Source organism: Perognathus longimembris, chromosome 1, assembly GCF_023159225.1.
Source record: "Perognathus longimembris pacificus isolate PPM17 chromosome 1, ASM2315922v1, whole genome shotgun sequence".
NCBI classification, from domain to species: Eukaryota; Metazoa; Chordata; class Mammalia; order Rodentia; family Heteromyidae; genus Perognathus; species Perognathus longimembris.
The window spans coordinates 27,458,389-27,473,634 of record NC_063161.1 but is presented as its reverse complement, the minus strand read 5'-3'; the positions used below and the strand labels follow the sequence as shown (position 1 = coordinate 27,473,634).

The window sequence follows — 15,246 nt, the reverse complement described above, 5'->3', positions numbered from 1 at the left end:
GTTGTCCAACTCCAGTGTCTTGTGCCTGTAATCCTACTCAAGATACTGAGATCTGAGAGGATTGTGGTTTGATTTCAAATGGGCAGTAACGCCAATTAACTAGTAAAAAGCCAGAAGAGAAGCTGAGGCTCAAGTGATAGACTGATAGCCTGAGTGAAAATGCTCCCTGAGTTCAATCTCCAGGACCAACACTCACTCTCTGTCTCTGTCTGTCTCTGTCTCTGTCTCTCTCTCTGTCTGTCTCTCTCTCTCTCTCTCTCTCTCTCTCTCTCTCTCTCTCTCTCTCTCTATTGCTTTTCAGCAATCTGAACAGGTTGCTATTCTATGCTTCTAAAATATGTTTTTCACCTCACTCAATCTTTCCGAATATTGCCCTTCAGTTCCTGCTTTCCATATTATACCAAGACTATGGTAGTAGCTAAATGTTGTTGATTTTACCATGTGTCACTAAGTGTTTATGTGCACATTCTCAGTTACAAACTTGACCAGCAGATATTGTTATCCCTGTAAGGAGCTGAATCTGTGGAGATTGTTAGTGGCTTGACCAGGTAGACCATCTCTTTGTTCTAAGGTGCATACTTGAATGGATCAAGCCTGGGTCAAATTCCCAAGTCTTTCCCGTTGGCCAATGTATCTTCTCTCATGACATATCTATGCTGATTTTAAAACAGGAACAACTATACATGATAAAGTCTGAAACAGCTCAGACCTGTTCCCACATCTCTAATGGTCCAGGCTTGTGTTGCCCATGATGTGACACCATGCACCCTAATGTATATAGATGTTCTGTTTTGAAAAGCTGAGCGAGTCCATATGTATCTACCCACTCTACCCAAACAAGCTACGTATTTTTATCACAATTGTGCAAAAAATGATGTCCTGTCCGACCTGCCATCTTATATACAGTTGCATTGTTCCAATGGCAGGCAGTATAGGTTCAGCACCTTCTGCATATACCTGACATACTGTTCAATGTCATTAAGTCAATTTGGGAAGCAGTTGTTTAATCATTCCTCTGCAATCCACATCATACTTTAAAAAAAAAATCAAGGTTGATGGTCTTAGATATTGACAGTGATCATTTATCCCTGAGCCAAATTCCTATTAAATGATTTCAATCTCGAGGAGTCAACATTTCAACATTCTATTCTCTGTCACTTTCTACACAACATTTTTTTTCCTAGTAATGGTAAGTTTTCTTGTGAAATTACCCATTTTCTTTTACTGTCAGAAAGAGGGAAAAATAATTTTATTTTTGCCATAATACTGAAACACATGTGTGTACTTCAACCAGAGCGCTTTACTGCCTGGACTTGGGAACGATCCAGTCTGACAATATGCTTGTCATGTGTATTTATACATACAAGTTCACTCTGCTGGCAACCTGCCAGCTTCTGGCCACTTGTGTATGTTTCTCCCTTCCTACCTAGTTGGTTTCTATCATCCTATGTGTATCAGCTGGAATTACTTCATGGAGTACAGAGAAACATGAAAGAACAGTGCTTTGAGTCAATATTGTCTTCCTTTTTTTTTTGTAAATTATGCAGAACTTATTCACAGAAAGTAGCTCAGAAATCATTATTCTGGCAGAAAGTAGAAAATTGGTTATGTGTCGTCGTGAACTAACCTTATTTTGTCAAGTAAATGTGTTTCAGGCCAGCTGGTGTCAAGTTAATCTGTGTAAGGTATACTTCCTTTTAAATGGTAATAAGTTAAACATTTCTCCATTAGAAAAAAATGTCTAACTTGTTCTCCGAAGTTGATTTTGTAAAGAGAAATTTTAAGCCTCACTTGTAAAACAGATTAGAGATACTCCATTGTCTTTATGCCTGACCAACTTTTCCTCTATGAGTCAACTTAATTATGCCACCTCAGTTTTGGAACCTCCCCTGCCTTACTCAGGCTAAATGGATGTCCCATCTCCATTTTCTCTCTCTTCTTAAACTAGTATTATGTTTAACAGAAGCCCTCCTAATTAATTTCTTAATTTCTTGAGTCATCATTATATTATTGTACTTTGTCTAAATGTAGGAATGATCTCATTTTATCTTTACTTACCCAGGTGTATGGCAGGTGTCTTCCTATGTGATTTGGAATGGATGGATGGGTAGAGGCATAAGTTTAAGAGTATCTTTATTCTTAGAGTTTGATTTTAATACAATGATGATTCCTGGTATTGAGCTACTAGAACCTGTAAGAACCTGAAATCAAATTGTCTATGTTTGAATCCCAGCATTGTTAAATCAAGTTTTTGTGCTAATAAGCAAGATACTTAACCTCTCTTTGCCTCAGTTTCATCTTTTGTAAACAGCAGTTTTGATAGTTTAATGTGTACTGATTCAAAACTACAAATAAATTGTTTAAATACTATCTTAGTTATATTAGGAGGATTATATATATACTTAATGTAAATATAAATATATAATAAAATTACATATTATATATGTTTTTACATATACAAATATACATACATATAGATGTATACATACACACACAGTAATTACTTGGAACAGTATTTCCTGCCTAGTGATCTATAGTTTTTCTCCTCTTATTGTGCAAGCCAAAAAAGAGAAAGTAAAGTCCCATTATGTTGTGCAATTTTCTATAGACGTCTTGAAAATTATGTTTTGATAAACATAGAAGGTGAAAGGAGACTTAATTATGCTTGACAACTTCCCAGGGTTTTGAGCTGTGAAAGGATGCCTTTGTTAATGCTCTGTTAGGATTGTCTTGGGGCACAGAATCTGAAGCCACTGGATGTCATCACTGGAGCTAATAATGGAGCCCAGTGGTTCTAACTGGTCAGACGTGACAGTGTCATGAGAGCCCAATTCAAATGCATGCTTTTGACAATTCCATGAGAGTCCAGGTAAGCTAGTATTTTTATGTAGATCATGGAATAGCATGCATAGAGGCAGTTTGAGGCACACTGGAATTACTTAAAAACACAGCAGATACACACACACACACACACACACACACACACACATATATATATATATATATATATATAGTCAATGTTTGAGTATCAGCTTACTTATGAACATTTTTAGGATCTCATACCTTTGATATGCATCTCTACCTTCAAGTAGCTTTCAAATAGAGCTTTATTTGTCAATATAGATAATGAACTTTGATTGTTTTAAAGTCTCAGCCTCTTCCCCACTCTTAGTTTGTTTTAGTAGACCTGAGAAGATAGGCCAATTATTTCTTTTATTATGGACTAGAAAACAATAGGAACAGAAAGAGGAGGTTACAACTAGGAAAAATAACTTTTATTTAAATCCTTAACCACTTCTTTTGAGTTGGATTTCATTATTCTAACAGAGGATTACAGCCATCAGAATTCAGTTTATCTGAGGGTTTTTTTTTAAATTTTTTATCTCCAACTGATAACATGAAACTCCTTCAAAATAAATGGCTTTGTTAGCTACTTACCCACTTGGTGTCAGAATAAGACTTTTTACTAGAGTCCAGTGTGGTTAAATCATCAAAGAATTGTATGCCTAAATAAGTTAAATGACCCTCCACATCATTTACTGCTATAGCATTCTATAAAAAAAATAAGATTGAAATGAAATTAAGGAACTATTTACATCTGGCTTTATTCTCTTGTGAGAGCATTTGGATTTGAGAGCAGGTGGCATCTTGCCAATGACAAATGGAGGCAACGAGATTGCCTTCCCATCATACACTACCTTTTATGGTGTCCAGGGATTTCTTCCTCTCCTATGTGACCCAGCTGCAAGGCAGCTGTTGTTTAGATCCCTGCTTTTCTGGTCTCACAAGACACCTTCCTCACAATTCTCAGATGGTTTAAACTTCTGCAACACAGGGGTCAGCACTGAGTTTGGTGATTCCAAGCAGCACCCCATACTACTGGTAAATGATATGGATAAAATAATCGAGTGAATACTGACTGTAGTGATTGTGACAAAGAAACCACACTCATTGACCAACAGTCCATGGAACTTGTTGCCAGTAGCTAAGACTCAAGGTTTTCTGTTTGCACTAAATTACTGTTAATCTTGTTCTTGTTGTTGTTATTTTGCCAGTCCTGGAGCTTGAACTCTGGATCTTGGCTCTGTCCCTGAGCTCCTTTCATTCAAGGCTACTTGGGCATAATGCCACTTCTCTTTTTCTGTGATTAGCTAGAGATAATAATCTCAAGGACTTTCTGTCTCAGGCTAACTTTGAACTTCATGAATCCTCAGATCTCAGCATCCTGAATAGGTAGGGTTACAGTCATGATTCAATGACACATGGCCATGCCTTTCTTTTAAATACAAGAGTTGTGGAGCTAGGAATGTGGCTTAGAGGTAGAGTGTTTGCCTTGCATGCATGAAACCCTGGGTTCGATTCCTCCATACCACGTAAACAGAAAAAGCTGGAAGTAGCACTGTTGCTCAAGTGGTAGAGTGCTAGCCTTGAGCAAAAAGAAGCCAGGGACTGTGCTCAGGCCCTGAGTTCAAGCCCCAGGACTGGCAAAAAAAAAAAAAAGGGCCAGTAAATACAAGAGTTGTCCCTTTCCTAACTTCTAATCCAAGTGTGTTCTTCTGTACTTTGCCTGCTCATATGGCTTATCTCTACCCCTTTTCTTCCACACTCACTTTGAACACCATGAAGTTTTTTAGTGTTCCATCACAAGCATTCTTTTGTTACATTTCTACTTAGTAATGCTGGTTTTACTATTCAGCACATTTCATCTTTTTAGATAAAACATTAATTCTTTGGGAAACTTTTCCTGTATACTCTGACTAGAGTCAAACTAGCTACTTATAGATCACCCTGTGGTGGTTGTTCTTTGCTTTTATTTTGTTTTGTTTTTTATACAGCAGCATTTTGTAAGCTTCACCAGAGTAGTTGTGTCTACTTGTATAATCCATTTCTGTAAATCTCATTAGTTAGCACAGTGTTAGCTACCTGGTATATGCCCAATAAGTATTTCTAGAGTTCAAAGAACCAATGAATGAATTTAATGAATTGCTTATATTTTTAAATTAAAATCCATTTTTTTGTAACTTGCATGCTTATTTCCAAAGACAAACTGCCAGCTTCTTTCTAAAATTTTATAAATGTTGTGTTTTAAAATTCAAAATTATGGGGCTGGGGATATGGCCTAGTGGCAAGAGCGCTTGCCTCGTATACATGAAGCCCTCGGTTCAATTCCCCAGCACCACATATACAGAAAATGGCCAGAAGTGGCACTGTGGCTCAAGTGGCAGAGTGCTAGCCTTGAGCAAAAAGAAGCCAGGGACAGTCTCAGGCCCTGAGTCCAGGCCCAGGACTGGCAAAAAAAAAAAAAAAAAAGAAAAAAAATCAAAAGTATTTTCCTGATTTTAAAGTACAAGTTATTTTAGGATAGGTTTACTTGTATTTTGCTTATAAAACTGATTCAATCCAATTTTCTTCTTACTTCACCTTAGCTTCTTCAGATGTTTCAATGAAATTTCAGAGTACTGTTCTAATCAACTGAGATTATGACTAGGAGTTACAATGACATGTTGGTTTTGACTTGACTTCAAGTTTAGTATAGTAGTACAATGTAACAGCATAATTAATTTGTCCAGGTGGAATTTAAAATGTGACTATGTCCTATCAAACTAATTGTCTCCAATGACATGTTATTAGAGTATATGGAGTGGTCTCCTTTAAGCTTGAAGGTAAAAATAGAGAAATGGGCAGATTAGAAAGGAAGTAATAACTATAGCAGGTTCTGTAATATTTGTAAGTTAACTATTTTGTGTTTATACTTTAAAATACAGTTTTGTTTTAATTTACCCATCGCATCAATGCTATGTAGGTAACAGCAGGCAAATAATTAAAATTGTGAATATTATAGATACAGATATAGTTAAAGCAAGTTACTTATAATTTAAAGTGATTGTTTTAAGTGATGTAATATATTTGCATTTATTATTGCTTTTAAATAATTTTCTTCTTCTTAACTGAAAATATTACTATGGTAATATAGTGAGGTGAGGATTTCACTTCTGATATCCATTTTCTGTTCTTCAAGGGTCGTAAGAACGAGGCTGAAAAGTTCTTCTTAAAGGCTATTGAGCTGGATCCCACCAAAGGAAACTGTTACATGCATTACGGTGAGTGATAGTTCTATGTCTATCACATTTACTTCTAAATCTGGTATGAGATTTAGGTTTCGCTCGTAAAGGGCATTTTGAGAAGAGATTGATTTGCTGTTGTAGACCCTAGTCTTACATTGCTTTCTGTCTTTCCCATTCAAAACAATCACATTGAAGAGGTCTCTGCATTACGTTTTCCTTTAGCAACTTTCAGTGGATCTCATTTCAGAAGGCAGTTTTACAAGTTGTTTCTTTCAAGAGCGGTGTTTAAATGAAGTCTCATCAGGAAAACATTCAAATCCTTGCCTGATGCATAGTTTGTAAGAAAAAAATAATTAGGTTCCTTTCCATTTTAAATGATAATGTACTGTTCCTCAAGCGTGCCATCTTGGAGTTCTAGAAGTTTACACTTGGGGCTCAAAGTCTTCCTTTCTGGAAGATAGAGTTGTTCACTAGTCTGTAAATGCTTCAGAGTGCAGCCAAGGATAAACTGTCATGGCTGTAAAGGGTGGCTGTCGCTTTCCTTTTAGCCTTGGCCTTAATCAGTCCAGAATGAGTTTACATACCAACTCTGTCACACTCTATTATTAGTAGTGAGTCTTGTGTTTAGTGAGGCACAGTACCCCTGGTTTGGTATCGGGTAAGGTATCCCTCAGATTTACAATTGATATGGTTTTCAAGGAGCCAAACTGCATTTTCTTTTGACAATCCCATGCTGGAAAAATGTATTATATTTTTATCACTATTGTCTTTGATGTGTTAGTTATTTCGAAGAAGTAAACTTAAAAGTGGATAGAAAATAAATCTTAAGGAAATAAAGCTAGTATGTCTGTAGAATATTAATTCTGTCTCCGAGCATCTAGCTTGTAGAAATAAATCAGTGACAGGCTATAAGGGTAGAAGAATGGAAATAATAAAATTAAGAAAACAGCCAACCACAAGTACGTTTTTACACTTATATTATTGTGTGGATATGTTTATAAGCCTAGGGTTGATGCTTTATCTTTCTAGTATATAGTGGAGGATATCTTTCCACACAATGTAATACATAACCATTCCTGCCTTGGCTCTTTTATTGCTGTGTTAAGATAGCAGTCAACTAATTTAAGTTTGTTGCAGAACTTATTTTAATCTGTATGGTATTTCCTTCATGATGCATTTAAATTAGGATTTTTTTCATGCATTATATATGTATATATATTTACTTATATATATTTATATGTACATACACATACATATATACATACATATATACATATATATACACCGTCCTTGGTTTCTTTTTGCTCAAGGCTAGCACTCTACAACTTGAGCCTCTGCACTACTTCTGGCTTTTTTCTGTATGTGTGGTGCTGAGGAATTGAACCCAGGGCTTCATGTATACAAGGCAAACAGTCTAGCACTCGGCCATATTCTCAGCCATTCATGCATAATATTTTGAGTAACTCTGTCATGCATTATTTTCCCTGAGCATTGAAGAGTCACATGCCATTGAATTTTAGGAAACAGGATCATTGTTCCTTGCTCTTTTGCTTGTATTCCCATTGTTTCAAACTAATGTTACTAATTGCGTCTTTAAACTTATTTCGATCATTATATAAGATATAGTTATTTTTCACAATGAATGTCTTTAGAAGTCACCAGTCTGCCATTTGAATGGCAATTGTTTCAACATTGTATTAATTTCAATAATTGATGCCATATTCTGCATGTCCATCTTTACAAACTTAAAATATATTTTATATTACATCATGTTCCTAAATTTTATTTCTCAGGGATGTTGGTAGAGAGTATTTCTCCCATGGGAATTTTGTTTTGATTTAGTAAAGTTCAAGAGCAAGTGCAAGAAATACTTTATTCTGTATGTTATTTGGAAAATACTGATAACATATGTCTTTAAATTCATGTTTAAAACTTGATTTTCCTTAGTATCCTTGCAATGTTTTAATTTTTTGTCCTACGCACTGATTATTAGAATTCTTTCTATTCCTAAGGAAAATGGTTTTCTGAAACATAATTTTATAAATTTTGTGAATTTTTATACCATTCCATATATTTTCTTACCTTGTCATCATAAATGAAAAGATTCAAAATGAGACTTTAGTAGATTTATTTAAGTCACATAATCTAAAAATGGACCAGGAGCCTATAGCTAAATACTTGGTATTCTTTATTTCGCTATGCTTTAGTGAAAAATCTACACATTGAAGGAATATTAAGAATTTTTATGTGAACAATATATTTCACATATTGGAATTTTAGTATTATAAAACTATTTTTCAATTAATATAAGCCTTATATGGACAAATAGATTGAAGCCTAGGGCCCTGGAGTTGATTTGAATAAGCTAAGTCCAGAGGAGCAAATTTGGGATCACTTAATAATTGTCATTGCTTTCTTTTCTAGAATATATAACCTCTTTAATTTACAACATTTTTTAGATAGACTAGCAGACTTTTGACTGGTATATCCTTGCATGCCCAGTTTTAGAACATCACATTCATATGTCATGATTTAGCTGAAAATGGTTAAAGGCCATTTTTTATTTTCACATTTATAAATTGTGTACACTAGGTACAAGACACTCTTCTCTTTTCAGAGAGTGCTATTTCGGAAATAAACATGATGATATTATCTTGTGAATGTAATGAGGTGGAAAGTTCAGTACTTCCCAAGACAAAGTAGCCATATAAGGCCTCTTTGAGGATGCCATTATTTGAAATCAGAGAATGTAAGCCAGCTAGTTGAATAGCCAGGTTCTGACAGAAGAAATAGGAGGTTCAAAAGGCTCAACAGAAAACTAGTTTTTAAACAGAGGATCACTTTATTCTATCTTTCTTCCTCTTGAGCCCACACAAAATGACAAGCTTATGTTCACAGTAGAGAAAGAAGGCTCATATGGCTGGAGTATATTAAACCAGATGGCAAAGTGGGAGTCGATGAGGCTACCGGAGGAGGAGAGGGAGAGAGCACACAAGATTTTGGGAACCCAGCTAAGGAGCTTGCCTTGTTTTCTATGAGAAATGGCAGGAAACACGTGGAGAAGACAGGATTATAGAAAGGTCAAAGGAGATTAAGGCAAATCTTTTAGAGAGCTATTGCTGTATTAGCCAAGAGATAATCGAGGCTTGGAGTAGGGAGTTATTAGGAATGTAAATAATTATATTAAATTTAAATATTTTCCTCTTTTAGAAGACTCTAAATTGAGAATATGGAGGGATCTGTTTTTTATTTCTATGCCATCAATATCTAGCATGTTGTCCTACTCACAGTAATGTGCAATAAATGTTTATGGAGCTTAGTGAGGAATAGCGTCCATTCTATAACTGAACCCAGGATAGAAAGCTTAGTGGAAAGAATGTTCCATTTGATTTTTTATTGTTTCTTATCCAAGAAAAAAATGCATACTCTGATTATCTTATCACTTCCTGCCAACTTACTGCATATATATATTTTTTTCTCTTAGGGTGTTTATACCCACAGATTGAATGAATAAAAACACTTCCTTGGCCTAAAAATAAATATTTAAATGAAATATATGTGTTTTGAGTCTTTTTAAAATGCTTTTGGAAATGTCAATGAAAATGTCAGAGGAGTGATTTTTTTTTATGGCAAATTCACTCTCTTGAGTGACTATGTGCTTTTAGTTTGCTTGTTAATGATGAAAGAGACTTGGAATATACCATGCAGTTGAGACTAGATAGAAGGGGCATTGGGAGGTTTTATATTGGCTATGATTAGAAGATGATGTTTAAAAGTACTGTAACTTCCTTGTCAGTTGCTTTGAATCCACTAGTTTTATGTCTAATGGAAGGCATTACGTAGAGACTATCTTTTATCCTTTAGATTTGTTTGCAGTTTTATAAAACTGGTTTGATGAGTTCCTTAAATGTTTGCATCTGTGGTACCTATAGTCTTTGGAGGTGAAATTAGAATCTCTGGATTCAAACTAGTTACATTTGTAAATCTATGAGCTCACATTTTATGTTGTGTCTAACAGGTATTCAATTTTTCACTCAATCACTTAAAAATTGTTTTACTGTTAAGTAGTTGTACAAAGGAGATGCCATTAAACAAAGCACTCTATAAATACAATGTGTCTTGGATCAACATCACTCTTTTCAACATTCTCACCTCTCAGTCTGTATGAAATAGATTTCTAGCTTCATATTTACCAAGCACTCTGTCAACCCCAGGACCAGAGTAGGCAAATGATAATCTCCAATGGAGCTGACAAAGTGGCAAGAAAAGTACAAGTTGTAAAAATAATGATTTTATTTACCATTAGTTTTAAAAATCAAGAAGCAACATAACTAAAGGTTGTTGATGGAAGGCATTGATTAAGGTATAGGAAAAATACACCCACTAGATTCACATTTATCATATATTTCAAGCATGTGTAGGAGCTCACCAGATAACAATGTAGAAAGGAGTGAATGTGATGAATGTAATGAATGCAGAGAGAATGGTCAGGTGTTTGCTATCCCTTTTACTACCCAGAATACAGAGAGAATGATCAAACAAAAGCCACACAATGATGTTCCAGAAATACTTTCAGTGAGTAGATAAATAGAATTGGTTCTGTAGAAAAAGGAATGTCTAGAATGTACAGTCTTTCAGATTATAAAATGAAGACCTTCTGGAGAAGATGAGTGGTTTTCTATATAACAAAACATTTCTAAAACTGGAAGTCAGTTATTCAATCATTCTTTCTTTTTGTTTTTCTGCTTCTGCCAGTCCTTGGGTTTGAACTCAGGGCCTGGGCACTGTTCCTGAGCACTCTACCACTTGAACCACAGCACCACTTCCTGCTTTTTCTGTTTATGTGGTACTGAGGAATTGAACCCAATGCATGCACTCTACCACTAAGCCACATTCCCAGCCAATCATTCTTCCTTTTAAGCCCCCAAACAAAAGTAGAATTTTTAACCTAATAATCCAGATTAGTATTAGTTGATGCTATATCAATGTTAGAATCATGAGAACATCTTACACATATGCCATATTGCCCTCTACCCTATTTCCTCAACCAAGGATTTTTTTTTTATGTGTGTACTAGGGCTTGAAGTAGCTTCTGTTCCTTAAATTTTTACTCAAGGCTGCTGCTCTACCACTTGAGCCACAGCTGCATTTCAGTCTTTTTGGTGGTTAATTGGGGTTAAGCATTTCATAGATATTCCTGCCCAGAATGGCATGAAACCATGTGCAAGATTCTCAGATCTTAGCCACCTGAGTAATTAGGATTACAGCTGTGATCAGTAGTGCCCATCTTCACTCTTGATTGTTGTGATTGTTATGGATCATAAACCCCTGTGTGTTAGTGATGGATTCTATTTGTATTTGACCAACAAAATAAAACATCACAATTTTAAGTGATTTCATGGATCAGAAACATTGAACATAATTTGTAGTAATTAATGAAGAACAATTTTAGAAGTCTCGTTCAACCTATAAGTGCAGAATTTGCCATTTAGATCATATTCTGTTTATCTATAGAAAGATTGTATATTATATAGTTTTCATTTCTTTTTAAGTAAGCACTATTAGGAAGGAACTTGCTAAAATATTAGGTTTGAGCATCTTAACAGGAATATAAAAATGAGAGGTCTGAAATACATCATGGCTTGAATTGGTAAAAGGTGTGTGATTATATTTTGTTCATAATTAAAAGTACTTAGAAAAGATAGTAATGGAAAGAGATTGGCTGTTGTGTCATTTCCGTGTTAGTCATTTCAGAAACAGAAATTAAAAAAATTAAATAATGAACTAAATTAGGATATTGCCTTGATTAACTGAAAATATATTTTAGTGGCTCTTTGCAAAATTACATTGATTATAATTATGTTAAATGCTTAATATGAAAAATATGTGTTTTTATTTCAGTGTTTGCTATCCCTTTTTCGACTCCAGCAACAGCAGAGGAAGTTCAGAGAAGCTTGATTAGGTTAATAATATTCTAAAGGATGTTTCAAATATTTCTCTCACCTAAGACATTTTGTGTGTGTGTGTCTATGTGCATGCGTGTGTATACTTGTATGTGCACACACATATGTTTGCTGCTTTGGGGCTTGCTGGTGCAGTGGCTTATCTTGGTCACTCAGGGGTAGCATTTGATCTCTTCACTTATGCCTCCAATTCTAGGTTCTTTTTAAAATTCAAGTCTTGTGGATTTGTTGGTTCTGGGTGGTCCTGAACCATGATTCTAAGATCTCAGCCTCTTGAGTCTCTAGGATTATTGGTGTGAGCTACCTTTTGAAAAATTCTACTAGATTATCTAATGATAATAGTATGAGTTAATTTTCATTACTGGATTTAGAAGGTAGTTAGCAAATACGAAGTTATCTATTTTACAGCGGAAAGACGTAAGTTAAAAATAATACTGCTCATACATTGAAGTCCCTGTGCCTAATAAGTTGTCAAAGCCCAAATTGGAGTTCAGGAGGACTTCCAAGTCCAATACTTTCATGGTTTCCTTTGTGCTTTCATAAGTGACATGAAGGTGAGGTTAACGTGGTAGAACACCAGCCATGAGTATAAAAGCCTAAAGAGAGAATGAGGCCCTGAGTTCAAAGGTAACACTCAGTAAATGTAAACCTGTGGATGGCCAGTAATTACATAAACTTGGAGTACTGAGATTATGGGTGACAATGGAGAAACCCATAGAACATTGTGTTCTTGACCACAGGGGTGAAGAACAGCTTAGGTCATTAGGGCACCACAGAAATCTGAAAGACACAGAAGGAAGACATGAGCATATAGACAGAGCACTGAGAAAATAAGCTGGAGGCAGGCTTGAGGACTCACCCTCTACACATCAACTTACTCTCATTTCTTTTTAATTCTCAAAAACAAATGCCTTAGTTTTATGAAGAACATATATTTCAAAAAAAATCAAGTCTTTATTGCTCTAGTAATGTGTAAATAAGATAATAGGAAAATTATTTTAGTAACCATGGTTTTCAGCAATTATTTAATAGACCTCAACATGTGGATTTTCAAAACAGGAAGATCTTGTGAGTTCAGGTCCAACCTTTGCTACACAGGGAGACTATATCTCCAAGAAGAAAAAGAGAATGAAACAAGTGAAAAGAAAAGGAAAAACAAAACACAAATAAAAAGAATGTACTGGCTAGGAATGTGGCTTAGTGGTAGAGTGCTTGCTTAGCATGCACGAAGCCCTAGGTTCAATTCCTCAGTACCACGTAAATAGAAAAGGCTGGAAGAGGCACTGTGGCTCAAGTGGTAGATGCTACCCTTGATCAAAAGAACCTCAGGGACAGTGCCTAAGCCCTGAGTTCAGGCCCCCTGACTGGCAAAAAAAAATTAACTTATTCAGCTAGTAGTGGCCCATTTCTCTAATCATAGCAATTTGAGTGACAGAACAGTATGATCGTGACTACAGGAGACCTCTGGGCAGAAAAGTTTGAGAGATCCCTTCCAACCACTAGCCTCCATGAAATGAAGCTAGACAGAGTGGGGTGTACCAGTGACAACAGACACCCTAAGTGTAGGTGGAACTCTGCTCAGGCAAGCAAGACTCTATCCTAAATAAAGCCAGTCTCTAACAAGGCTGCCCCTTGGTATCATCCCAGTGTAAGCCCCTAAATTCAAATCCCAACACTCATCAACATTCACACAAAGGGTCCAAAGAGACAAAGAATAATTTTTGGTACGAACAATGAGGATTATAAATCATAGAGTGGACTTTGTATTTAGTGAGCCCAACAACTGTTTAAGGCAGGTAGTAGATTGTGTTCATTATCTTGAATTTATGTTCACTTAACAGGGAAAAACAGAGGAGGCTTGCTCTCTTGTTGGGCATCTCAGCATGGCTGGTTTTAGAAAATTCTCCAATGTCAGGGAAATTTGTGTTTTGTGGGGTTTAAATAAGAATGACTATACACAAGGGCTGCATTTTCTAGTCTTGGCCATTTGGTTTAGTGATTACCTGTACTTTGAGGGTTTTCCTTGTAGTACTTATTATTATTATTGTTATTATCTTCAAATAATTGTCCAAAGGAGTAACATGTCTGTTATTACATACAGTTTTTCTTGATCAGTATCTCCCCTTCCATTCTCCCAACTTCTGACTATCTCTTCCACACCTATCTCCTCTAGCTTCCTTGCTCCATTTACATGCATGTATACTGAGCATTATGGCAGTATTCACTCACATTCCTCTTTCTCTTCTTCCTCTTGCAATATTTTTTCTGCTATTGTCCTCAAGCTTATGGCTCCGGCCAAGTGGACACATCAGAACACAAAGATATCAGAGAAGTGTTTTGAGCTGGTGCAGGAGCACCATGGGAAGACTTAGAAGTCCTCTGTGAAGCTGAAGAGAGTGCGAGGTTCACTGAACTGCAAATCTCCATTGCCTTTCACAGGTCTCAGAGTTTTGCCCCTTTCTTTATCAACTAAGCCACCTCTTCCCTTTGTCTTACTCATATCTTTCCTTTCTTATTCACTGTATTCTTCATCGAATGGTTGTTTTCCATTCATCTTCAGTTGATAAAACTCAGAAGATGGGGCTGGGAGTATGGCCTAGTGGCAAGAGCGCTTGCCTCCTATATACATGAAGCTCTTGGTTCTATTCCCCAGCACCACATATATGGAAAACGGCCAGAGGTGGCGCTGTGGCTCAGGTGGCAGAGTGCTAGCCTTGAGCAAGAAGAGGCCAGGGACAGTGCTCAGGCCCTGAGTCCAAGACCCAGGACTGGCCAAAAAAAAAAAAAAAAAAAAAAAACTCAGAAGATTGCTCAAAATTCAACACAAATGTATTCTTCTATTTGAAGTTCACTTAATCCCTACCGAAACTATATATTACTTAAATATACAAGGAGGTGGTATTGCTATCCTCTTGATTCTCCTTCTTGTCACTCTTCCTGATTCTTTCCCTTCTATCTCATTTCAACCCCCTGCAGTCTCCCTTCTTCTCTGGTTCTGCTATAATTGCTGCTACCCATTGAACAGCCATCACAACTATAAGAATTGTTTCCCAGCATCTCATAACCCTTGGAAAGAGTCAGAGGAGACATCAATTTAGCAATATACTGCTGGCCTTCCTGACCTGTTTCCCGGGGCCCTGACCCACTCATTCTTTAATCTCCTTTGCATTAGGCACCATCCTTGCCACCTGTCCAATCCAGGACAAATTCTTGGCCTT

The 15,246-nt window shown here is 36.2% G+C and overlaps 1 protein-coding gene across 2 annotated transcripts in view; it reads left to right on the top strand.

The window, feature by feature from the left end:
* Window positions 1-15,246, top strand: part of Tmtc2 (transmembrane O-mannosyltransferase targeting cadherins 2) — a 336,895-nt gene that overhangs the window by 239,876 nt on the left and 81,773 nt on the right. For both annotated transcript variants that reach the window (XM_048358667.1, XM_048358672.1), the window contains exon 9: window positions 6,020-6,101. In XM_048358667.1, coding sequence (XP_048214624.1) covers window positions 6,020-6,101 — 82 coding nt within the window. The remainder of the gene's footprint in view (window positions 1-6,019; window positions 6,102-15,246) is intronic.